Source organism: Copadichromis virginalis, linkage group LG6, assembly GCF_057382275.1.
Source record: "Copadichromis virginalis isolate Kocher_CV1m ecotype Utaka linkage group LG6, C_Virginalis_male_GT1.1, whole genome shotgun sequence".
Classification (NCBI taxonomy): domain Eukaryota; kingdom Metazoa; phylum Chordata; class Actinopteri; order Cichliformes; family Cichlidae; genus Copadichromis; species Copadichromis virginalis.
The window spans coordinates 23,170,205-23,197,763 of record NC_140623.1 but is presented as its reverse complement, the minus strand read 5'-3'; the positions used below and the strand labels follow the sequence as shown (position 1 = coordinate 23,197,763).

General features: G+C 39.2%; 1 protein-coding gene across 1 annotated transcript; it reads left to right on the top strand.

Moving 5' to 3' along the window:
* The first annotated feature begins 2,875 nt into the window (after positions 1-2,875).
* ugt8 (UDP glycosyltransferase 8) lies at positions 2,876-26,548 on the top strand. Its single transcript, XM_085459293.1, has 6 exons — positions 2,876-3,039; positions 7,547-8,379; positions 12,690-12,832; positions 19,930-20,006; positions 21,050-21,269; positions 22,340-26,548. Exons 2-6 carry the CDS (start codon positions 7,549-7,551, stop codon positions 22,716-22,718), a joined length of 1,650 nt encoding a protein of 549 aa, XP_085315419.1. The 5' UTR covers positions 2,876-3,039; positions 7,547-7,548; the 3' UTR covers positions 22,719-26,548.
* The last annotated feature ends 1,011 nt before the right edge of the window (positions 26,549-27,559 follow it).

The following is a 27,559-nucleotide window of genomic DNA, read 5'->3' as shown; positions in this document are numbered from 1 at the left end:
ATTGTCACAAAGATTCTGTTGTACCCGATTAAATTATTCATTGGTTTATTCAGCTTCTTACAAAGCCAGCCTGTCTAATGAAATGAGTAACTGGTCAACATCCCATCCATCCATCTGGGCACCCATAGCTTTGCCGGTCTGACCTGGAGCCACAACACCGTCGCCCTAGTAAAGAAGGCCCAGCAGTGGATGCACTTCCTCCATGTCCTGAGAAGAAATAACCTGGACCAGAAGCTACTGCTGGCCTTCTACCACTCCTCAGTGGAGAGCGCACTCTGCCTGGGTGTTTGGTACGCAGGGGCCACAACTGTGAACGGGGAAGGCTGTGCAGAGGGTAATTAACGCTGCCCAGAAAAATAATTGGCTGCCCTCTGCCACTCCTAGAGGCCATCGCCTGATCCTCTTGTCTCAGGAAAACCTGGGCCATCACAAATGACCACCTGTTTGACCTGCTGCCCTCTGGGTCAGTTAGGTCCCACACCTCCAGACTCACAAACAGCTTCCTCCCGTGGGCCCATTTGGACTGTTAATAAACACTATCCCCCTACACCCCACTGATGACCACCCACCTCACTAATCTGAACTGAGTATCATGGACTGAGTAACGCTCATCACTCAGGCCACTCACACACGGACTCTGTTCAGACCAAGTCCTTTCTTTGCAGTAATTCCAACCACTTTGCAATTTGTTCTCTAATGTGTTCCTTTCTCTTATTTTTGCACGTTTCACTTGTTTGCTCTTTATTCCTGCTGTCTACTACTTATATTTTATTCCAGCACAGTTGGTGTGGTGCACCCACAATTTCGTTGTACATGTACTATGACAATAAAGGTGATTCTATCCATTTTAATTACAGGAATTGAAATGGGAACTTTCTTTAAAAGGTCATCAGTGCCCTTGTTTCAAAAACACACCTTTATTTTAAACATGTTAGCACAGGCAGCTTCACACTAAATTGTAATACTATTGTTTCTCCACTAGGGGATAGCACAGGACATGAAGCACAGTGCCCCATTTAAAATTTTTTATTTTGGTCCAGTTTACAAGACAAACACAAATGAATCAAACATTTCAGCATTCGTTGTCCTCCAACTACCCCCCAGTCATTTTTTTGATGAGGACTGCTCCCCGACCATGTCAGTTTTATATTCCCTGAATACACAAAGAAGCGCAAACTAAAATTCCACACAAGCACTTATTTGTCAGATTTGCTAATCTCCGGTACATGCACACATGTGCAGTGTGATTTTTATTACCCCATTCCCTCTGTGTCTACACTTCTTTTACTGATCTCTCTAGCTCTCTTCTATTTTTCTTGTTTCCTTGCCCATTCTCCTTCCCAGCACACACAGCAGCTTCTGTTACAATATAAAAGTCTTTGCAGGCTTTCTGTTCTCAAACACAGATGAAGATGCACACCACGAATGCTGCCACTCTCAATGGGAGACCTCGCCAGCGAGCTGTAGATTGAGTGTCCCAGGGTGATTAACTATTGATATGGGGCTCAGGTAACGCACCTGATATCTGGGGGGTGGGGGAGAAAGACAATAGCATCGGAAGAGTGAGGGGGGTGGAAAAGAGAGAGTGAAACAGAGAGAAATAGTGTCCAGGGGTAGAGTAGGATAGAGACATATAATGATGGGAGAGTGAAGGCTGAAGGCCAGCTCACAGACAAATAACAAGTACATGGTTGCATACGCTGTAAATCCACATACAGGCCCCCCTTTGGATTGGCGGACTGAGTGGATGCTCAGGCCCAGCAGCCAGTAGCTGAATTGCATATTGTGATGACTCAGGGCATAGCTGAGGAAATGGGATGGAGAGGGCACTGAATGTAGGGGGGGGGGGGTGTCTTTGTGTGGAGGGCAGGCTATAAACAAATGGATCACTGTGAGTTAGAGAAGAACCATCCATTTGTCTTTAGCAACACACATTATGGTCCTGCTCTCCAGTATCCCTCAACCCCACCATCCAAATTACGTTGCATTCCCACCTATATTTCTGTGCTTGCTGTGTAAACAGACCTGCTTCTTTGTGTAACACCAGTTACAACTTACACCGTCAGCATTTATTGCAATCACCCCCCTTTAAATTCTTTATTCCTACCTCTTTGCTGTCTGATAAGAATCTCTCCCTTATTCATACCCACTTTCCCAAAAGCAATAACAGCAAAGCAGCTAATATCGGGTATAGTGTGCATATAGTGCTGTATTCCTGTAAATAGATCATCTGGGAAAATATATATTTTATTCACACTGTCATCAGCTGATATCGTTTGATTATCCATTATAATTCTTCTTACTGTTAAAACAAACTTACAAAGCGGTGGAACAGACGGCGTATTGAAGTTGTTCACACCCAACATTTAGAAGCGTTTATGAGTTTCGGTGGGCCGAGTGTTGAACACCGGCACCATCAGGAACTAATTAGAAGCACACCCACATAAAAGGTGAGAGAAATAAAGAAATCTTTTGTAAAGGGTGCCTTATGAAGTGATACTACGAGACCTCATAATATCCGGTCATTACACAAGTCCAAACTTACTGATTGTGGCTACAAATAACAGTAAATAAAAGTGAATATAATTTAATTTTCTGCTTGATTTAATCGATTTGAATTTAAAAGACTTAACATGGCGCCTCCTTTTCTACCTTACCTTCGATCGCTACGCTCATTTAAAAAAAAACCCAAAAAACAATACAAAAACCCAAAACGATTGTGTCAACACAAACTGAGTCACCTAGTATGTAGGCTTACCTGTATGGGCTGTTATACTCCACCGCTCCGTCGTGTTTTTTCCCTTCTTTCTGCCACTCCCTTCACTTCCATCCTGCAACACAGATAGCCCCGCCTTTCGGCCACTCCTGTGTGGGACTCTGAGTTTAATGCTCCCTCCGCTCCTTCTCGGTTGCCGGGGGACGTGTTTTACTGACTACCTTTTGCGTTGTTTCTACACGACGCGTAAAATTCTCTTCAGGAAAATCGAGACTGCTGCAGTTTCACCTTTAATTTCTCCCGAACTACACTGAAGTCCCCAGGTAAGGCCAACCCAGGCGAACTTTTAGTCAACAGGTGCTTTTACCTGGTTCGCCCATAAAACTTGGCAGTTTTATTTTTTCATACAGGTGGCTGATATTGATGAAGATGACAGGTTACAGGCTACTTTCTTACCTTTTCTTTTAAAGCTCAGCCGGCTGTCCCCAGCCCCCTCGAGGTGCAGGTGTAGTCAGGTTGCTATCTTATGCTGTGTTCACGTCCCTTGCGAAATATCCACGCCGAAAATGTCTTTCTTTAGCCGAGAATCATTGTTTCGCATTTTTTCCTTAAATTTAAAAGCTGATCCATTTTGCAGAGTTGGATATATATATGTGTGTGTGTGTGTGTGTGTGTGCGTGCGCAGCTTTATTCATACATTTTTCCTCATAAAAATATAATTTTTGGTCCCTGGATTTTTGCCCTTCTTGACTTGAAGGATTAACCTTTTCACCCATGACTTAAGCTATGATCGATATATATATAGAGAGAGCTATAAAACATATAAAGACCTGTAGAAATAGGCAAACACGACCACTACTACATTGGTGTTTTTTTTTTTTTTGGGGGGGTTTTTTTTAGTTAGCTTACTTAATCACACATGATATCAAATCTGTTGGCCGGACTTTTACGTTCCATTACAGATGTTTAGAGTTTACAGTTTAATATCACGTGTCCAGTGGACTGTCTTATATGACCTTAAGCTAAGGTATTTCAATACCAGGCGTAAAGACGGCGATTCTCTGTGACTTTTTTTTTTTCCTTGTGGGAGGGTCAACATCAGAGCACCTGTTAAGCCAGTCCTGTTCCTCCGACGCAAAGTGATCACCTGACATTTTTCTTTTTCTTGACTGCTCAGTCTCTGTCAGGCCAGAGGTAGTTATGTCACTCGTGCGTGTGTGACAGTCACTGCTAAACAGACCAAAGTAAGTCCAACTTGAATTTCGATTGGGATGAATTTCGTCCTCAGAAATTCTTTGCGGTATCGATTTAACAGTCAGACTGTTGGTTTGTGTTATGACGTGTGCCTTTGCTCAAATCTTACCCTTATTATAAGGGATAAAAGGATATCCCTCCTAGACTGTGACAGCCTGCCTTACTTAACAAACTGTGTTCCCACTTACTTAGGGCCAATCCTATTTTGTTTCCCCATTGATAATATTTTTAAGCAAATAGGGGAATTTAATACCATCACTATCACATTCATCACTTCTTTCTTATTTCTGGTTCACCTCGGTTGCTGGAACACATTGGCTTTATCCCAGTCTCCTTTTTATTTTATCCTTCTTTATTTCCTGACACAATGTTTATCTCTTGAAAAAGACAGACCATGTCTGACCACATTGATTGGTGCTTCCTTATCTGTAGTTGACATTAATGAGATACCATCACTGTAAACTCATTCGCTCTGTCTTTGTTTATTTGCTGACATAATGTTTTAAAAGACGGAGCCTGTCTGACCTGTTTTCGTGTAGCAGTGCCATAATCATGATGAAAGGGAGGGAGCAGTAAGGGTAGTCGCGTGTTCAGAATCAAGGTAAAGGTGAGGGGAAAATACCTTATACTGGACAAAAAGCTGTGATTTTTCCCTTTGTCAGTGGAGAACACGTTGTCCCTGAGCAGATCTAAAGGCTCTTGACCTTTACTTATTTGTGAAGTGCTCTTGCATCACCTTCCAGTACAAAGTATTGTTTCCAGATATCACAGAATTTCAACTAACCTTTTATATACTCGACCTGTTATAACTTTTCACACATATGTGCACTTGCATTTTTTTTGCTGATGACACTTGTATGCAGCCACTAGGCCCAGATACGTGTTGCTATGTCAAATTTCATTATGAGGGTTTAACCTCGGGCATGATTTAAAAGAAAAGGATTGCATCACACCTTTCAGCAGGTTACGAAGCCGTCTTCCGCCAGTAGTCACCAGCTAGCCGAGCAATAGGACTTCAAAGCTACCATCATCTGGATGTCTGAACCCATTTAATCTTTTAGATTGTTTTTTCTTTGATTTTTCTAAAATTCAAGCGTTATTACCTCAGGCTAGCCAGTCTTGCCCTTCAAGGTCCTCAGCTGGGTTCTTTTTTTTTTTTTTTGCAGCAAATAAACCTAAGACCAGTTTATCTTGCTTCACTTGAGAGATATGAGCCAAAAATAAATAGCTAAAGGCTGACTTGTGTTTGACTTAATATCAGCTCTTGGACGTCACTTCTCCGCTCTCACCAGGGTGAATTGAACTAATGAGCCCCCACTGTGGAAACAGCAAGGGGCCTCCTGCTGTGTTACATCCCGAAAACGTTAGTCTGCATTAGAGAGTGTTAATCACGGTATAATTACCACATTGTGGCACTGATTGGATAAAAGTGCTTCCTGCCAAAACTATACTTGGTTTGATTTTTAGTAATGCATAAGAGATTATGTGTGCAGAAAATGCTACAAAACAGGGAACCTGAATGGAAGACTAATTTTAAGATAATCACATAGTTAAAGTCCCCCCCTCAAAAACTATTAAATACTTTCTTTCTCAGTTACTTTTGTGTTGATTTTGAATAAAAAAAAAATACAAATTATTGTGCAGAAGAGTTGTTATGCTTAGTTTTTTTTTGTTTTAAGAAATATTTTGTATGTCTGAGCTGTCAGATATTGATCATGCATCATATTCAACGACTGAAACCATTTTTTTCCTGTTAAATAACTGTAATTTAGCATCTTCATCAAAACAAAAAACGGAGTCTCTATCTTTTTGATTAAAGAGGTGGTGCGTTGTGGAAGATTAACTGTTGCAGATACATTAAATTTAGATTTTTCTTTAAATGACCAATACTGTTAATTTAGAGCAGCTGTGGCATAAGCCTTACATTGGGTGGTGGACTAATAAACTTGTTAAACACTGTACAAAGTTTATCTCGTTAAGCTTAATAGTTTATTAATCATTGTTAATTATCATGTAAATCTAAAGGAAATCAGTATCCTGCATGGGCAGACTAAGACGTTAATTGTAGATTTGGAAAATGCAGCCATTACTGCCTACATCACATTTGTCTGATTACCTTTGTATATTTTAACAGCGGCTTAGCTCGTAAGATGAATCGCACAATATCAAAAGTATCAACATTACACTGATTTATCTCCCAGCATTCCCCTGCTGACTATTATCTTACAAACTACAATAGCTGTCTTCCCAAGGTTTGCTCTAATCTTCCCCATCTCATTTTGTTTCCATCCATATAATCCCATAATATTATATCCTTCAATTCTCTGAATCCAGATCACTTCCTCAGCTGTCCCTGCACACACGGTAACCAGACTCCATTGTTGGTAACCTAAGTCATGACGCATCTTAGTCCTCAGTAGACATTGGCTGGTTTCTATAGTTACCATCAACAGTCTGTGCTGAGAAGTGTCTGTAACAACATGCTGAGGCTATTTTAATGCAAAATGGTGACATCCTTTAGTCCTCTTCATACCTTGCCTTGAAGAGAGAAACTCCATATTGTGATTAAACAAGTGTCTTCCTATTATGATTGAATGCTATAAGGCGAGCAGAATCAACAGGTGCAATTGTAATACAATCGGGAGATATTACTTGTGCCATGACAAAACAAAATGTAGGAGATGTATTGTGGGGCAGAGAGGATATCATAAATGGCTCACCCTTGAAAGGCTTCCAGACCAACATACAACTTTCTATATTCATCTATAGGTATTTAAATAGCACCCATACATTTCCGTTGGATGTCATCACCACACAGCTAACTGTAGCAACTTATGGGTTAGGCACTGTAGATAAATGTAACCCGCGTAGTGGACGACCCTCCATAAAAAGGCTTTCACTGTTAATCATTAATCCAAATGAGAGGGGCCGAGAGAGAGAGCAAGAGAATGGGTGTAGGCATATAGGGCACAGGCTATGAAATGGAGGCTCAATAATAGTTCTTTGTGTTTGTATTTGTGAATAGGGTGGCTGGAGGTTCAGAATGACGTTGGTGCTACCCACACCATGTCAGCGACAGTTGCGCACAGGGTGATTAGAAATGGAGCGGTGGAATCGAAGTACGTCAGAAGAAAGAAGAAGTTGATAAGGAAATGTAATGTTTTGATGCCAGAAAAATGAAACGGCACAAAAGCTGAGACCTTGTAATTTCTTCATATGGATTTGTATGTATGAGAGAACTGAAAGAAAATTTATACAGCAGAATTCATTTCCAGGCTTGAAGTTCAATGAACAGGAAATAAGACTTTCAACTCTCTGAATCATGCTCTGCTGATAGAGATAAAGGTTTATCTCAACTAAATAAACTCGTCTGATTAGTAATTTTCCATCAGCCTCCTCCTTGAAGGTGCAAAGCACACAGACAAGTAACTCCTAGTAAACAAAGTTTTATGATGCATTGCTTTTGGATAAACGGTGATCTGTATCTGTATTATAATATTGCATTGGAATGTCTGTACTGTGTATTTTGCAGCTGTAATCCTAATATTGCTCTTTTTATTATTATTATTGTTTCAGCCATGCTACTACCCTCATCACTCCTACTCCTCCTGGGCCTCCTCACATGGAGTCCCAGTACGACAAGAGCCGCTAAAGTGATTGTGGTCCCACCCATCATGTTTGAATCGCACCTCTACATCTTCAAAACGCTGGCAACAGCTCTACACAAGGAGGGCCACGAGACCCATTTTCTAGTTTCAGAGGGTCGTGAGGTCCCGCCCTCTCCTCACTACCATTTACAGCGCTATCAAGGGATCTTTAACAGCACCACAGCTGACAATTTTCTCCAATCCAAAGTCACCAACATCTTCTCAGGCCGCCTGACATTTCTCGAACTGTTTGACATTCTTGACCACTACTCTCAGAACTGCGATGCTGTCGTTGGCAATACTGAAGTAATGAATCGGCTGAAAGAGGCCAAGTTTGACCTGCTGCTAGTGGACCCCAATGAAATGTGCGGTTTTGTGATTGCTCATATCCTGGGTGTGCAATATGCTGTTTTCAGCACCGGCCTGTGGTACCCTGCAGAGGTTGGAGCCCCGGCCCCGTTATCATACGTACCGGAATTCAACTCGCTGCTGACCGACCGCATGTCCTTGATGCAGAGGATTGCAAACACAGCTGTTTACCTCGTACAGCGCTTTGGAGTCCATTACATCGCACTGCCCAAGTATGACCGGATTATGAAGAAACACGGAGTAAAGCCTCAAGTGGCCATGGCTGACTTGGTGCAGGGAAGCCGGCTGTGGATGCTGTGCACTGACATGGCTCTGGAATTCCCCAGACCCACCCTTCCACATGTGGTGTACATAGGTGGCATCCTCACCAAGCCTCCCAGCCCACTGCCACAGGTCAGTACCAAAAGGGACACAAAGCTGACGAGCTTATTATGAGGGTTGTTCTATTTTGTCATGTCCAAGAGAACTTGTGCAGTCTCCTTTTGGCTAATGCAGCATTTAAACAGCTCGCACAGCAAGGTATTTTGATACATTGATACAAATGTGACCATAGTCTTGAATCAGTCCTTATCCTTCATATGAAACACTGCTGACAGTATCATAAGAAAGCAGCAAATGTTAAAAATCCAACAATTATTGCATTCAAATTTTCAGGTGTGTCACCTCACGCCTTTACATGTCCTATTCTCTTGTACTCAGGCCCAATGCTAAACTTGTATTTGAGATAGGCTTATTCATTTCAAGATCTGAACAATGGAGCCTACATTTCATGAATGCATCTGCATCTAGTGCTCACAGAGGCCTCTATAGGAGCCTGAGCATAAAATGAGCGCTCTTATGCACTGGTGACAGAAGCACTGTAGTACAGCTGGCTCATGGGAACAGAGTTGAAACAGGTCATTATGCAAATATGTGTCTTTATTGGTCAGAATGGGAAGCTGCATTGTTTTTCTAAGTATTATACTAATATTAGTATATTAGTATAATTAGATTAATACAGTAAATTTTGTTATGGGTGTGGTCTGTGTTTGAGAACCCTGAAGAGTTATGAGAGGTATTATAAAGGCATGAGAAAGGACATACTCCTTATTTTTTTCCATTCTTTAGCCTAAATCCATTCTGCAAACTGTTTCTCTTTTGTCACTGAATTATTCAGAGTTAATCAAAGACGCAGCCCTTTTTCAGAAAAGGCCTTAATCTGTTAAACTGTAGTATCATTAAGTAGAAAATAATGGCTAATCCATGTTTCTTATAGCCAGTCATAAGATAAAAATGAAATCGTCACACGAGAATTTGGAGCCAATAAAATGTTGGCTTTTTTTTTTTTTCCAAAATAGTTGCCGAGTAATTAACCACTTGTTGAAAAACAACCCTTTGGGAACTTGCAAAAGCTTGGCTGCAACGTTCCTCTTGAATTTTAATCAAATTCACACATCTCTAGTTAATGAATTGTTTTTCTGCACTTTTATCTCTTGAAACGACTTCGTCTTTATGTCTTCACAGTTTGCTGTTATTCACACTAGCTAGTTTCCATTATCTATTGTTTTTTATCACTTGTGATATTTTCTAATCACAATGTGCTACAAAGTGACCCTTTCTAGAAAAGTCTGGTGTGATGATTGGTTTAGGTTCAATGTACACGGCAGATTTTGAGCAAAAGGGGGAAGGGTGTTGAGGAGAGGCGGGTAGTGATGGGGGGGTTAGTCCAGCGTTTGGACATTGCGAGCGCGGGCTGTCGGTATCTGCTGCGGAGGGTTTTAGGAATGCCACACCAGCCAATAGGGAGTATTGTGCAGTGTTGTGTGGAGGGTTATAATGGAAGTGGAGGGAGAACGAGGTCATTGTTCTAACCCTAACTCTGGGGACACTGAGACTCTTTTATGGGGTCACTAAGGCCGTGTTGTAGGGACAGTAGGGGGTATGCTGCTGGGACACAGAGCCCAGTGTGCCCGTGAAGCTGCTCTGTGCCAGGGCAGCCTTAGCTCCTGCAGCTGGACCGTTAGCCTCCCTCTCTCCCTACTTGTCCGGCAATCCTGTCTCTCCAACATGGCTGCTCCCTGATCGGTCCCCAACCACTGTTAGTCAGTCCATCCTCACTTTTACAAAAATATATTTTACTATTGGACAAACTAATGGTTTCTTAAGTGCACATCAGGACACGCCCCAGGGTTGGGTTAATATCCAACTGCCTGTTGTCCTTTCAACAACCTGTAAGAGCAAATATATTTTTAGAGATGTGTAAATGCCTGTAAATGAATAAAAAGCTGGGCATAACATATGATGCTAAAGTACACAGACTTGTTGACATTTAAGGTCTTCTTGTATGACTTTTCCTTATAATATTGCTAAGAATCTCAATAACTGTCAACTCTCAGCTCTAGCTCAACACAACCTAAAAGGAGACTTCACATCTTTTTAAAATTAATTACCTACCAACTGAAATTCTCAGACAACTAAATTAGCAAAATAAAATGACAACAATCACAGACAAAAAAACCGCTGCAAACAGCCAACATAGATTAGTCCAGTCATCCAACCCTAGCAAACCCAAACTCAAATGACTGTTTGTCATGATTTCTTCTTTCAAGTGCCTGTTGAGAAGCACTGTAGTCCAAGTAATGGCAGGCTGTTACTAAAAAAAGAAAAACACCCCCCAAAAAACAGCACCACATGGCAGAGTGTTCCATGTTGCAGGTTTGCTCATGGACGACTCCTCGTTTTTTACAGGAAGAGTGCTTTAAAAGCGTATGGTATTGGATTTATATGTAGATTTGTGGTTATAATTTTCTTAGTGTAGTTTGTAGGAACCCGTGAGTTCTGTTATTTCAGTTGTTGTGCTGATAGTTTTACATCTTTTATTTGAATAGAGCGAGCATTTAAGGTATTGGATGGTCTCTAATTAGGATAGCTAGAATCTTAGGTTCAACACATCAATAGTACTCAAAAGTTGTTGTTTTTTTTGCTTTGTTTTTTTGTAAAAAGGCTTTACTTGGAAAATGATACCATAAAAGGTAATGTTTTAACCTTGTTGTAACTCATAGAGATAATACTATACCTTGCCAGCCTCAAACTTGCAAAGACTGTTAAACATTCAATTAGTAATTATAACTTGATAAGATAAGATAACCTTTATTAGTCCCACATGTGGGAAATTTGTTTTGTCACAGCAGGAAGTGGACAGTGCAAAAGTTATGAGGCAAAAATTAGAATACAATAAGAATAAATACAGTACACAACTGTACAGAATAGAATAAAATAAAATACTATATACAGTAGAATAAAATAAAATAAATATACAATAAGATAAAAATAGAATACAAATACAAATACTATATACAACTGAGTAAAAATACAACGATGACAGAAAGGATTACAGGAAGGAGCACAGAAATACCCAACTTGGCTTTAAATAATACAGAAGTGCTCAAAAACAAACATTCATGGGTTAATGACGTCTGCTCCAGTCCACCATTATGGATAACTATACTCAAATTTATTGTTACCCTGGTGATTTCACTCTCCTACATGGCCAACTGTAGGCACCAGGGTTGCTTCCAGTAAAGGCAATTCAAATGAAGGGATCTCTTGAAAGGGATCTGTGACATTGCTTCTTGATAGAGGCCTCTGCTGAGTTTTCTTCGAGCAACAAGAAGTCCTGTTTTTCTTAGAAACTTTAAATATATCAAACCTTAGAATTTCAAACTAAAATGTAAGCCTGCTTTAGCATCTACTTGCCAACCAGTTGGAGAATCCACTTTTGTTTTTTTCTCCCACTGACCCGTGGTTGTCAGGTGGTAACTGATTCTGTCTCTTTGGAGCTTTAGCAGTTATCATTTTCACCGTGACAGGCAGCAACCCTCCTGACCATTTAGGAATATACATTTGTTCCTTGCAATTGGTGATTGCCTGTGGTTGCTAACTGGCCTTTACGTATATTACCATCTATGTGAGTTTATATTTTGAATAGGTGAAAATGTGTTATAAAAGACTTGTGTACATATTGAATGTTATTTAGCGTCAGTTTTTCTGGGCTTGGTTGCTGATGATCAGGAATGACTAATGTTTTTTGATTGCACCTATATCAACAGCTCATACACTGAAAAATCTGACAGTAGTACAAAGTTGATACTAAATGGTTGAGGTTGTAGAGTATTACGTTTTTTGTTAATTAACATATAATTTCATTCTAAAAATCAAAGGATCTGAGCTTAGATGCATCTCTACAGAGTTTTCAGGCTGGAATATGTTATTGGGTTTTAGAGCCTCTGTACTTATCAGCCTTCAGACATGATTACCGGTTGTTCTAACATTATTAAAAAAGTAGTTTAGTGTACTGCGTTTTCATATTAAAGTTAGATTGTAGCATTTATTCAGTCTTATACTGTCATCCTACATTTATATGCAAACCTGTCAAAATGGATGTGCACAATAAACTCTGCTATGTCAGTACAATAAATGCTATCGTCACATAGGCGTGACTGCAAACCTTCGCAGATAACTAAAACAGTGTTTAGAGTTTATGTGACTTAGTCATGCTTTATTGACGCTGATGTTATGTATTTGTTCTTAAGGCTCTAAAAGAAAATCCTGAGTTAAATTGTAAATTGAAGCACTTTCAAATATGAAATACATGTTTTTTTTCTTTCTTTTTTTTAAAGCTGTACTTTATCCCTCCCTGGTCTTTTTTTCTCATGTTCCTACAGGGTTTTGAAGACTGGGTGAAAGACACAGAAGAGCACGGCTTTGTAGTTGTGTCATTTGGAGCCGGCGTAAAGTACCTTTCCAGTGACATTGCTCACAAACTAGCAGGTGCCCTTGCCAGACTGCCCCAACGTGTTATCTGGAGGTAAAGAATCTACTTTCAATTTAAAAGATGTGAATAGAACTTTCTAAAACCTAAAATTAACAACAGTCTTCCACTAGGCATTTTTTTTTCTTTTCTGTTTCTTTTTTTGGTTGTTTGTTGTGTTTTATGGAGAAACCTGCAGTGGTGGTAAAACGTGTATGCGCTCTTCCTGATTTTCTGTGTTTCTGTATGTTTGTCTCACTTAAATGCTTCAGATCATCAACCAAATTTAAATATTAGACAAAGATAACGCAAGTTAACGTAGTTTCTAAATAAAGGTGTTATGATATAAATTAACTGCGGTGTATCACATGTTCGGAAAGCCACACCTGTTCTCGATAATCTCGAAATGATTTAAATAAAACCTGCCTGATAAAGTGGAGTAGACCAAAACATTCTCAAAGGTTAATTCAGGAACAAATGGGAAACAAAGTAATTGGGATCTCTCAGTCTGGAAAAGGTTATGAAGCCATTTCTAAAGCTGTGGGACTCCAGCAAACCACAGTGAGAGTCATTATCCACAAATGGTGGAAACATGGAACAATGGTGAACCTTCTCAGGCCGACCAAAATTACAAGAACGGAGCAACGACTCATCTAAGAGGTCACAAAAGACCCCAGAACAACATCCAAAGAACTTTAGGCCTCACTTGCCTCTGTTAAGGTCAGTGGCCATTACTCCACCATAAGAAAGAGACATAACATTTTTTACTAGAGGTCATCTGGTAGATCAAATAAAATTGCGCCATGAATGCTGAAACTTGTTCGTGCCACAGTAAAACTTGATCAGTTGACAGTGACTTTATAGTTTAAGGATGGAAGTACCTTTGCAATTTTTTTTCCTTTCTAAATTTAGCCACAAGTAATTCAGCCCGAGTACTGCTCTGATAAACACACTTTTGCATATGTGAATGAGGTGCAGACAATATATGACCATGTGACACGACAGGAGCTACTTCACTTTTAGCCGCAGAACTGCATTTGCAGCATATTCAGTTCTGTTTACTGCTTTCAGGATTAATTAATAACGAGAGGTAGTAGTTTAATGTTACATTAAAACCATCCATCAACCTTTTAATCATTAACAGGTATATTTGAAAAGCTTGCCATTCATTTACCACATTGACCCACATTTCTATGGATATTTTAACTAAATATGGGATAATGGATAACTATTTGGTTTAAGGAAATTTTATCACATAATAATACTTTTTTTTTGTGTAATGTGAATCCAGGAGCAAAGTACTGATTTGCAGTAGATACACTTAACATTACACTGATGGGTATATAATGCAGAACAGGCACCTGCATGTAGAGGGTTGGCAGCTAGTTTGTAGAGGCCTGACTACACAGTTTCCAGTGATGTCATGCAAGTGAACTGTTAACCTTCCATTATGTTTTCCTCTGTGTAAATGCAGGTATGTCACTGCATGCTGTCTTTATTAGGTTTTAGGTCAGAGATTTAGGTTTTCTTGTCATGTTTTTTGTGTTCGGACTGCAAGTACAGATATTTCAGTGATCAGTCTTCATTTTATTGTAACACTTAAGTCTTAAAAAGAGATAATACCACATTGTGCCATTCCTTTTCTCTCGAGTTGGCCTTTGTATACTATCATCACACGTTTAAATCCCACACGTGGTGAAAAAGAAAAGGCAAGAAGTGCAAGGATAAATTTCAGAGTCACTAATAAATAAATAAATAATTTAAAAAAAAGACCTCTGTGCTGACTTTACTGATTATCTTATTGGGATTGTTTTCTTTTCTTTTGGAAAATACAGATTAGACAGATCGCTAAAGCTCAAGGCGAAATAGGACTCCTTTGTTCTTGCCGTGTGCCAGTTTATTCGTGTTAGCTTACTGACCTTCTGTGTCTTAGTAAAATGAGGCCATCGTACATATGCGTGACGTCTTTTATTTAGTTTTGGTGAGAGAGGTGGTAAAGAGGAACAAGTGAACTTACCCATGCAATGTTAAACTGCAAGAATTGACTGTTGTAAAAACTGGGTGGAGGGACCTCAGATGATTCCATTGTGGTTGCAATATTACCTTGATGACTATTTAAAAAAAAAAAAAAAAATGCGGGTTGTGTTTATGTGTGCAACATTTTATGATACGGATTCATCTCTTTTGTTGCGTATAGTAAAATGAAACACATTCCCTATTTTCACTTCCCTAATTTTTCATGGTATGATAATCAGGCTTTTTATACAGGAATCTCATCACAGTAGAGAACAAACAAGATCCTCTTTTAAAGGGCAACAGTTATGCGATATTGTATGTTAATGCAGCTTTTAGTTTCCCTTCTAAACTAAGAGGTTAAAAAGGAAGAAGGCTGATGACGGTATCAGGGAGCCAGCCAAATGAATTGTGTCATTGATAATTGGCTCCATGAATGTAGGCTTTGATGGGCAGGACGGTGAATTGGTGCTTTGTTAAAGACAGATGAAAGAGTTTGGGCTGGGGAGGGAAGCAGACAGAGATGGACAGATGGGAGTCATAATGTAGCATTCATATGCTGAATTTGCGGAAATGCCTCCCCACACAAAAAACACACGAGTATTTAGTCAGTGGCATGATCTGCATATTTTTGAGTCGAGTGCATTATTTTCTTTATTGCCGACCAAGAAGAGAATTGAAAATGGTATTTAAGTAATGAATTTTAAATTCAAAATAAAATGCAATGGAATTGTTTTATTTTTGATATATTTAAAATGAACCAAGAAATTCTAAGTATTATTTTTTTTCTGTCTTGGAGGTCAGGGTGCCCCAGAAATAAACATGAGACCTAAGATGATTAAGTTAATGAGTTTTGCTTCAGTTTTTAGTTTGTAAACACTACCTTTAAAATGTGCTGTGTACATATAAAGTGGTGGCAAAATTCAGGTAGGCTTGCTCGGTAAACTTTGCATGTCTTGTGGCTCTAGGAAAATGTCAGCTTATTGGAAAGACTTTTGTTATTTAAGTAAACATACTGTTCCAAGCAGTAAGTCACGTGGCACAACCGCAAGGAATTCCACCCGATCAATGATGGTGATGTTCTTTGAAGCTCTATAGGTACTTGCAATGCTTATGTAATTTTGCAACAAAAAATTTATGTATCACTGTTCTATGTCTCGGGCGCTGTAGACAGTCAAAGGGATTCTTGCCAGAAATGTCAGTCAGAAAAAATATGTACCGTAATTGTCGGGCTATAAGCCGCTACTTTTTGCACAAGCTTTGAACCCTGCGGCTTTTAGTCAGGTGCGGCTTTTCTATGGATTGTCCATGATTTTTGTCATATCGTAAGACGATTTGTTTTGTTTGTTCCGCTGTTGTACGGCACTACGTTGCCTGGCGGAAGGGCATGTGATCAGACACACAGTATCGGGGTTCAAGAGTGGTGTGTTGGTCACGTGTCCATCCGCCAGACAACATAGTGCCGTACAAGTAGCGCGAAAAACAATGCGAAAAGCAAGTTATGCTCAACTCCACCGGTGGAATCTGACAGCGTGGAAAAGTGTGAAAACATCCACGATCACCAACGGATTTCGAAGGGCTGAATGCTGCATGATGGAGAGGAGGACACCGCCACGGCCCTTCTGAGGGTGTTCGACTCTGACACTGACAACGAGGATTTCTTTGGTTTTGAAAGTGACAACGAAGGAAAGAAGCTGAGAGTGGATGACGAAGCCATCCTGAGCCTGTTTGTATCCGACACTGGAGAAGAGGACTTTGGTGGTTTTAGTGGGCAGGAAGATGGTGGTGAATGACTGACTTTTCTTCTTGTTAAAGCCGTGTCACTGCACCTGAGCCTAAAAGGTAGTCCGAATCTATTTTTCTGGTGTGCTGTAGGTTACTGTTATGTACTACATTTGTTACTCATTTATAAAGCACAGTACATGTTTCCTACTTGTAATTACCGCTACTTGTACATATACCTAAAAGGTTATGCAAATATGTACCCATAACTTGTTTTTCAAAATATTAATAAAAGATGTGCGTCTCCAAACAGCCATCTCTTTCCTGACAATTCCCTTTGTGCATATTCTCTTACATATGATAAGTCAACATTGAAACACCTGCGGCCTTTAGTCAGGTGCGGCTAATGTATGTACAAAACAGGATTTTCCCCTGATTTTAGCTTGTGCGGCTAATATTCGGGTGCGCTTTGTAGTCCGGGAAATACGGTAATTAATTTTAATGTTTTGCTTCCACCACTTAACATTTTCAATGTCAAAGACATAAAAAAAAAAAAAGTATATAAAAAATTTTCTATTGACGCTTACATGCAGACATACACAGGCATTTAGAAGAACTTAAACACCTGTGAGTACAAAAGCACTTTTGCTTTTCAGCTTTTGTTGATGCAAATCAAGTTCATTTGTCTAGGTGCTTTCAACCTCAAGGTAATTCTAAATGCTTTGCATAAAACAATAGATCAAGAGTAAGTACAATTGTACGTTGTGTTGTTTTTTTAACATTTACTTTTTAAGTTGCACAATGTGCAGAACAAAAAAGCCCAGTTAACATCCCTGTCACAACTGCAGATTTGGGGGGCACTGATTTAAAACCACTGCGAGCTGGTGTAATCCATATAGCTAGTTTTTGTCATTGAATTAAGAAATATTGTTTTGCACATGTAAACATTGATTAAGTTTATGTAATGGCTTAAAGTCCCCTGGAGATATGGTTTGCAGATTTGTGTTTAAGTTGCATAATTACAGTAAGAAATTTTTTACAAACTTGTTTCTTTTTAATTTTCCTTTTATTTATTAATTTTTGGTTCCCATGATTTAAGTTTGAAGTAGCATGCTGTGGATCGTAATGTCATTTTTGTCTGTACTGAAGTGCTACTGCCAGTTGACACAACTTCTCCCTGTTACTTAGATTCAAACCAGTTCAGTACTGTGCCAGAAAGACACACCCACATTTCCAGTCAGTCTAGAAGTATGTTAAAAATTTTCTGAAGTGTGTGTGTGTTTTTTTTTTTTTCCCCCTGATATACGATAACCAAAGGCATTTATAAAACTCATAATAAGCGTATCTACATTTAGATTTTTTACCATGATGTAAGCAACTGCATCGGCAACACTTGAAATTTTAGATCGAACATTATCAACAAAGTAGTTGATTGAGGCCCAAAGAAGCACGAGTGTGAAAGAGAAGTTCAGAATAAATAAATCACTGGTGTATTTCATGTCGTTTTGGCATCACCATTTGGTTAAGCAATATGTCTCCCCTGATCAGTTGGCGATATCACAGAGAGCCAGAAACCACTTGACAAGTGTTTTAGTGACCAGTAATTTACTTCTACACTTTGCACACAGAAACTTGCATAGAGGTAAACGATGTAGATTTATTACCTGAGAGTCAGTCCTAGAGTTTTTTTTCGTGATATTAAAGGTGTGTGTTTGTATTCTGTTCTCCATTTTTCAATACAAACATGGACCATAGCTAACAGATAAGCATAATACAAAATACTGAGGAAATACAGGGTATAGAGGGGTGCTGGGCTCAGCTGTGGCTCACAGATCAGACAATTTAACAATTTGAGTGAGTTTCTGTTCATTACAGATATGATACCAAGGAAAAGGACAAAAGACATTCAAAAGAAGCATGATAAAATCATCAGTGGGTTTTATCAATGTGGAGATGACAGAGCTTCCTCAAACATGATAGCCTCTTTTTGTGCACACAGCTTCACAGTTTGCTTCAAAGTTCAGTTTAGAGTCAGTGACTGTTGCGAGATATTTTTGAGAACAAATACATTCCACTATCTGACCCTTAGACAATGTGACCTCTTGTGTATGCCTACTTCTGTCTTAGATATGGTTAACTGACGATAGGACTCGCACCATTTAACAAAATTAACAAAGACTGGGCCGTTTCATTATCCAGGGGAAGTTACACATTAAGCCAAAGAGTAAAAGATTATCAGTAAAAGAATGTAAACCAAGACGAAGTAAACAAAAAGGTTTTTGAGGCTGGACAAAAAGGGGTGGGAAAAAACAGAAATAAGATAATGTTACCATGTGCTGCTAAAGGTGTTGGCAGGTGGATTGTAACAACTAAATTTGTTAATATAGGTCAGTGTAGATTCACTGTTGCCGTAGTATCGGTCTCATTTTTCAAAAGATACGATTTTCTATATTTTGTGCATGATTCATTTTGTGTATACGTTTTCTTACAGTTTCGAAATGACCTTGTCTGGCTGGCATTTACTATTATCCTCATTTACATATATCACAGCTCTTAGCAGCTAAAAAAATGCATTGACCAGACTGTCTCTTTAGTTTGTCGGTTATATCGTTTTTTAAAGTTAGTCACTGTGATTTGTCTGGCAGACTAATCCTCGCAATAATGTGAGGGATGAACACAACTCGCATAATCTTTATGGATAACTTCTGATCTCTTAGGACTAAACATCCAAATCTTTGTGTTAAAACACTACATTGTTTAAAAAAAAAAAGAATTTGACTGAGCACATTATTGTGGAAATTCACACTAATCACTAAGTGTTCATTAGCAATCAAGGTGAAAACCTGTGCAGTGAGTGTCGTTGTACACTCAGTAGTCCCCTTTTGTTCTTTTATATTTTCATAATTTTAATTATTTCCCCCCCCAGTGTCTTAGAAGTGTTAAGAAATTATACATTGTAGCAGAAAGAATCGCAATTAGTAGATGTGGCACTAGACTGCTTGAGCTACACAACCGACACTGTTTGCCACTGCACCACAGTGCGGAGTTAGTCACTGTGGTTGGAAACAGACTATTTTTGGCCCCACGCTCTACCAACCGTGCTCTATATTACTGACCTCATTTAGCATTTGAAAACTGCAATCAAGAGACAGTGTGACATGCAAACACTTGTGTAGTATGAAGAAACTTGGACTTTCTTACTTGATTTTTACTGGTAAAGTCTGGGTAGCACTTTAAAATAATGTCACACTTTATCAAGGTGTTAGCAAGTGCGTTATTCAATCTAATAAATTGTTACTTTGCTTAAAGCACCTCAAGATTTTTTTTTTTTCTCAATTGGCTTAAATTTAAGATTTTCTTCTCAAAACTAAAATAAATTGCTTCAATGTTTGTCCTCTGCATTGTTTCCTCCTCCTCAGATTCTCTGGCGTGCCACCCAGTAACCTTGGCAACAACACCAAGCTTGTTGATTGGATGCCTCAGAATGACTTATTAGGTAAGGACATGAGATCATTAAAAAAACGTAGCATCCAGTTCTTTTATCAACATATTTTGTTTGCGACTCAGATCGAGGTGATTCTAGTTAACTAAAACTGCAAATCAAAATACATGTAGTGAAAAAATCATTGTTCATGTTCATCGAGAAATAAATTAAAAATATATAGACCATGTAATTTTGATCTTGTCTTTGCAAGATTAGTCAAATTTAACAAATATGAGCAGACCTCAGTGCATTTCCTAGAAACGGTAACACTAACATGTATGTGAGTTAACCGTTTCCACAAAGTGTCGTTTGTGTTAGAATACCCGTTCAGACCTTCTTAAATTCTAATCTGATGAAGAGCCCCCATTACAATAATTCACAATATCAAATATAAAACATTAAAATTACAGAAATGAGTCTGAAAGATGTAAACTCACACTGAAAACTAAATGAAACTAAACTCAAAGAAAATAAAAACAAGATTTTAAAAAACTGTAGGAACTCTTCCGTTATTATATTTACCTTGAAAAAAGTAAGAACGTAAATTTTTTGTACTACTGCTTGATGACAAGTTTTTACACATCCCTCAGGAGTTGTTGGTTTCACCCTGTGGGTGTGGCTCACTAGGTTTTGTGTAGTATGGATCCCTTCTTCACATACTTATTAACCTCACTAGAAAGAATACACACAGGTTCATTGTGCCTGACAGGGATGAGGAATATGCCACATTCAAAGTCTGACAGCAAGGACTTGATTATGCGACGATGTAATGCCATTTTACCTGCAGGACACACACTAGGACAGTAAGCATTATAAAATTAAAAATAACAATGTATGTTTTTCTGTGGTGTTATGGTTACCCACTGCTCTAAGCCATGGTCATAAAATGTTTTCCTTTTTTTTTTTTTTTTTTTTTTTTTGGTTTTCTTTTTGAATGATGCCTGATGTGCTGCTGTTTCACTTTCTCTAAACTGTTTCTAACCTTAGCAAAACAGCCCCGTCAAAAACTTTATGCATAACATACAAAAAACCACCTGTTGTTTCTTGTCATCTAGGTCACGCTAACACAAGAGCGTTCCTGAGCCATGGGGGCTTGAATAGCATCTATGAGGCCATGTATCATGGTGTGCCGGTGGTGGGTGTACCTCTTTTTGGTGACCATTATGATACTATGACGCGCGTAGCAGCCAAAGGAATGGGAATCATGTTGCACTGGAAATACATGACAGAGGAAGACCTCTTTACAGCCCTGAGCAGCGTCATCACAGACACCAGGTTAGTTTGTCTTGTACTGCTTTGTGTATTATTGCTTTTATCAGTGAGATCTGATAAAAGGCTTTTAGGTTTTAGCTTACCTAAAACCTAAAACCCAAGTCAGAGATAACGGGTATTATGAAGTAGGCTGGGCTCTATGCTTGAGACTCCATTCATATAAAAAGGCGTTTTTCACAGATCATGTGACTGCTGTTCTGCACAAAATGATCCCTCTGAGTGAATGTTATCTGATGGTGCCGATGTTGATTAAAAAAACCTGACAAAAATCTTTAATTAACATTAAAAAAATAACAGTAAAATGCAATTGTTGCGATTTAAGACGAGATTAATGCTGCAGAAAACGGTTAATCTGGTGATTTAACACACTGTGGTAAAATAAACATTTTAATTCAGTTTAATTACTGTCAACAGCGCTCTGTGCTGCTGTTTATTTTTAAGATGACAGCCACACATTAGAGCTCTGAAACTTTTAATTGGATACGTTTAAACATTAAATGTTACTGCCTAATATCGGAGGCGTGGAAATCACTTTAGTTAGTTGCCAGTTAACTTTATTGATTGAACAGATATTCTTGGTGTGTATTTTAGTGGCTGCAATTCAAAAATAGCTACAATACAAAAACATTTATATATTTTCTGCACATGTACATTCTGGCATTGCTACCTACAGTTCATTTAGTGTTTTTCATAAAGTATGTTTTAACAACCTGCACACGCATTCTCCCTGCAGAGAGTTTACATTGCTCTTAAAACATGCAATAAAAGAGAGAATTGGTGATTCTTTCGGTGAACCTAACCTCCTGACTAGGTTATGTGTTCAACAGTAGTTACTATGGTGATTTAGCAAGATAAAGAAAGCCACACAGGGAACTCTGACTTCGAGCTTTTCTTAGCGTCGTAGCACACCCCCTGGTGACCTTTCATGATATCAGGTCATTGTGATTTAGGGTGTCTATAATATTTCATATTTTAAGCTATATGTTGATTTGGTTGTGACTGCAGTGTTTGTTCAACAAATCTCCTTCCTCATTTTTTATGCCATCTCACTTTTCCTCTACCTACCAACCTAGGTACCGCCAGCAAGCCCGTTATCTCTCCAATATTCACAAAGATCAACCAGGCCACCCTGTGAGCAGGGCTGTTTACTGGATCGGCTATATTCTCCGTCACAACGGTGCGAGCCACCTGCGCTCAGCTGTATATGAGGTGTCCCTCTACCAGTATTTCCTGCTGGATGTGGTCATTACTGTAGGGGCTGCCATGGCTCTTGCGGTCTTTGCCCTACGCCGGTTGGCACGATTGCTGAGGGGCAGGTCCAGGGACCACAGCAGAGGCGATAACGTCAGAGATGATGGCAGCATGGCCAATGGACATTGCCATAATGAGAACATGGCCAATGGGAAACACAAACGCAACGGCTCCTTGAAAAATGAAAAGAAGATCAATTGATGCTTCGAAAGGTTAGGAGGGATGAGGAAGAAGTTGCCCTACAGACTCAGCTCTAGCTTTTGGTTCACTGGTTTTATGAAAGTTTGGAAAGAAGGCTGTTCTTAGGTCTGCGTCTAGTGGCAACTGCTACTCAGAACAAGCAAGAGGCTGTGGAAAGGATACACAATGCGTCGTGTGAGGACAGAGCAAGACATCGGGTGCTCAAAATCTGTGTGTGTGTGTGTGAATATGGGTGAATGTGTGTGTGTGTGTGTAATGAGGTATATTTAACAAAAACTTTAACAACCACAACAGCAGGTGCAGCAATACATCATTAAATTTGTGAATTCTTTGAGGATGAAACACAGGAAAGACATATTTGGGGACATTATTTCTACCCGTGCGTCTTCTTTCCTGCCTGTTCTCTGTCTTCCTGCCTTCCTTACCAGTGGAAGGATGATGAAGAGGGGGAATCTTGAGCGCCAACCCTCTCATCCTCGAAAAATCAAAACAAAACAAATTAAGATGGCTTTTGAAAGATTTAGCATTAAATGTTTTTAACTGCAGAAGTGTTTGGTGAACTGTAAATAGAGGGTAAAACTATTTATTACTGTACAAATGCATTTTAATGATCAGACTTTTTAACGCGTCTTATTTTTAATTTATTTCATATCTCGGTCGGTGTGACAGCACCATGTACACTCCGAATCCTTAGCCCACATCTGCACTCCACCCTTGTCCTTCATACTCGTGAAACAGACAAACAAAGAAACAGCTGATGGCAGCAGTCAGCGTGAGTATGGCCCAGTCTGCGTGTTCTTTAATTGCATTATCCACAGAATGTACTGTTGTCTTCAGGCTGGCCAGTTTGTTCATGCACTGTTTTCCCTTTTCACAAGGTGGTGCCAACTTGTGACTGCACTTAGCTGTGCGGTCTTTGCATTATCTCTTGACTGACTTTTGTTGTGGTAGAGAGCGACTCTGCCGAACTCTATGTGGCTTGTCCTTGTGAAAAGGTGATCATGTTTTTTTTTTTTTTCTTTTTTTCTTTTTTTCTGCAGTAACGATATTACAATATTATGAACAGGCAAAGCAAGATCAGAAAGCTACTTAAGCTCATGTAGTGAGGGGAGGAGTCTGGGCATTACTTACACTCATGATTAGTTGCATCATCAGCCCCATATTTTAATTCTTCAGCCCTCATCTCTCTCTCCTATTTTTTGATGTCATTTCCAGTGCTACACTTCACTTTGTACATCATTCAACTATGATTCAGCTGTTAATGATTTGTTAATAAATGTTTTAATTCTAATGTGTTACAGATGTTTTTAAATTATTCTGTTCAGGTAGATTTCCACTCAGCGCTTCACTTCTGTAAATCTTTTAGAAATGCTGTTGAGGTTTATGTGCAAACTTACCTTCTGTAATTATATTAATTCTGAGTGTGAGTTATTCACATTCTGTACACAGTTACACAGATTTATGGGTACGCAGTGTGCTTGAATACGTGTGTGTGGTTGCTCTGGACTAGGATGGGTGCATGAATGAAGCACAACAGATGTGGTTCACGTGTGGTGTTTGAACAGTGGCACTCACAATATCAAAATATCAATATCAGTTCAAGTGGAGGCTTTGTTTTAATTCAGGGGTCCGAACAAAAACGCTGCATTAACTGTCGAAGTACAACAGTTTAAGCCTGTTTTCTCGGGCTCAAATATAATTGGTAAATAAAATCGTCATTCTTTTAATAAAGGGTTAAAAATTACTTGCACTCAGTAACTACTGATGCCTAGAACCCATGGACATGTCTAAGGTTTTTTTCAGTTATTGTCTTCAGTCTTTAGGTTTGCTTTGGAAGTGAAATGCAGCTTAATCAGGTTGAGATCAGAGGGCCGCTTCAGTGATTGCACAATATTCCAGGTCATTAACTTCAAAAACTGGGTTCATTTCACAACATGCTTTCGGTCATTGTCCGTCTGAACAGTTACCCAGTCAGCTTTGCTGCATTTGGCTAAATATGAGCAGAAAGTATCGATCTGTTGACTTTAGACTGTCCCATCATCAGTAAATGCTAGTGACCCAGAGCCACTTGAAACCACTCAAGCCCATTCATTATATTGGCCTTACCGTGTTATGTTATTGATTGTGAGTTGTCCCAAATATCGTGTATCTTTTTTTTCTTTCCATCATTCTGGACATGGTCCGCTCTAAGTTTCAACCTGTTGAAGAGTGCAATTCCAGAAGTGGTCTGACTTTTCTAATAGCTTTTATGAAGTTTGGTTGGTTTCTTCTGGTTTTGGTGTTTTTATTGTATAAAGGATCCTGGGATCATACACCTGTTGCCTTCATTTAGCATCCAGGCTTATTTTCCTCTTCACCAAAACCCTGGTTTTTCTTTGTGTATCTAATGAATTTGCTTTGTTTTGGGACCTTGAATGAGGTCTGTTTCAGTTTTATTGAGATTCCTTTTGACCTCATTTCACAGCTATGATTTCCAAATGCAAATTCCATGCTTGAAATCTATTTTACCTGCTAAATTTATGGGAAGAGGAACAACAAAAAAAAAAAAACTCACCCGGTCTTTTCAATTATATCTGAGATCTTGAAAATAAGAAACTGCATTGGAAAAAAAGGTTTTAATTCTTTAGTTGTTCATGCAGTATTTTTGTTTAACCCTTTGATGATTCAATAACTGCACTTGAGCTGAATCTTGAAGAGTCAAGTCAAAACTATCCAAAACTCTGGCCATGACTGTATATGACCTAACTGTTGTCACTATTTCTACTCTTAATTTTTGCCACTGTGCCTGCTAATTGTAAATACAGGTAACAGAGAGGTATTTAAAAGGGAAAAAAGGATTGACATAGTTCAAACTATAGAAATAAACCCCTCATTTACAATGAATAATGATGTGTCAAAGTGATAACTGTCCCTGTGGGGAAATTCTCTTTTGCTGAGTTCAAAGTACAAGGCCAGTCGAAGATCATCTTTAGAGTCTGCAGGGTTTCATTATCCTTCTAATTTGTATTTTAGAAGGTGCTCGTAGGCATAGGAGAAGAAAAAAAAATCACGAACGTGGGATCTTTAGTTGATTTATCAAACTACCAAGCTACACATACTGTGCTTCTTCTTGTTCTTCTACCTTTTTTTTAATGGATGGAATCATAGCAGAGGGACTGTTTACCAACAACAACAACCTTAATGTAATGGCAACGGAACATTTAACCTAGTCAACGTTGTTAAGAACAAAATGTTCACAAATACTTTAAAATATTTCAGAGAAGTTTTATGACCTTCCTTTCTCTGTGAGCTATAACATCACTTGCACAGCCCAACCCAGCCCATGGTGGGTATGGCTGATGGGCCTGCTAGTGCTACGCAAGCTATGAACAGGATCTGAAGAGAAATGTTTGTAAAGATGGTTGTTTTTTTTGTTTTTTTTAGTTTTTTTAGTTTTTCAGTATTAATAATGTTGTACCCTACATACTTAAATGTCCCAACTTTATGTTTCAGTAAATATAAAGTCGAGTGTATCTGTTCTCGTGATGTCTATATTTTACCTGCTTGAATAACTGATCATTGCTCTGTTTTCTGTAGTGTACTAGCTTGTTCCCTTTGTCCACATCTTTGTCTTTCTCTTTAATTCCTTGTGTATTCTGCCGTCTTTTGCGCCATCCTTACCTGTCCTCACTTCACTGTAGTTGGTTCGACATTATTTTACTTTCATTTTAAATCTAGGCAAAAAAAAAAAAAAAGTCCTCACTTGTTCTGTCATGTGTGTCCATGTTGTAAATAGATTGTAAACAAAATGCTAATGCTGAATAAAAAAAGCATATTTTGTTTGCAGAGATGACTGAAACTTTTTTCCCGCGCTTCCTACAGTGTCGCATATAATTTCTCGCCAAACTAAAATATACAAGAATAAGAAAAACAAAATCATATCGTTATAAACTGTTACATGCCCTCGATGCCACTGTGCAGCAGTATTGAACAGAGGAGCGCATGCGATTCATGTTTTTGAGCCCAGACAAGGCTGATGCTGATTGCAGCAGTTGATGCAGCCAGTCTCAGTGTGATAGGGGATGTATAGGCTTTCTGTCTGGAATTGTTACCAAGCAGCAAGAGGCTTTTGTAGGTATCAAATGGTCGAATCATCTAAAGTAGCCAACTGCACATGCACGCACACACACGTGGATAGATGGGGTTATCTAATGCTGTATGCTTGTGCTGAGTGAGAGTGGGGGTAACAAAACACCCAGCTTGGTACTCTGCTTCGCTTACTTAATTATTCACTCTGCCTGCTGGGGCCTGCAGACCAACCAACCCCCACTTCTCCCCCCGCATGCACCCCCCCCCCCCCCCCCCCTTTCCACGCACACAGACACAGTGACTCACAGTTTTTAAAAAAAAAGCATCTGCAGGTATGTTTAATTTACATTCTTCAAGTTGTTTTGTTGTCGCTGGTGGCCCTGTGTGGGCGCTCTTCTGTTAACTGAGACGTATGGGGGGGTGCTGATCAGAAATCTGATGTTGCAGAAAAACACAGTGGGCATCATTCATGACACCCTCCAGTCATTCTTAGCCACATTTCCCTCTTTATACCTTGCTAGTGCCTATTATCTTGCCTCCAAGGGCAATCATCAGGAGCTACTGAACACTTTGTGATGGACTAAGTGGGCTTACCATATTGAGTGCAAAGTCCTCCCTCTCTGCACAATATCTGTGTGATGGATTTGTCAATAGTATGAGAACAGGGTGTGCTGTGATCTTACGTCCACTGACATCTTAAGTCTTTACCTGAGATGCACCTGAAAGAAGATGTTGGACTTCTCCTGTGTGCATTAGTCTGTTAAGGGTGTCTT

Coding starts and splice junctions, on each gene's coding strand:
- ugt8 (XM_085459293.1), top strand. CDS start 7,549: ATGCTACTACCCTCATCACTCCTACTCCTCCTGGGCCTCCTCACATGG. Junction 8,380..12,689: donor CTCCCAGCCCACTGCCACAG/GTCAGTACCAAA, acceptor ATGTTCCTACAG/GGTTTTGAAGACTGGGTGAA. Junction 12,833..19,929: donor CCCCAACGTGTTATCTGGAG/GTAAAGAATCTA, acceptor CCTCCTCCTCAG/ATTCTCTGGCGTGCCACCCA.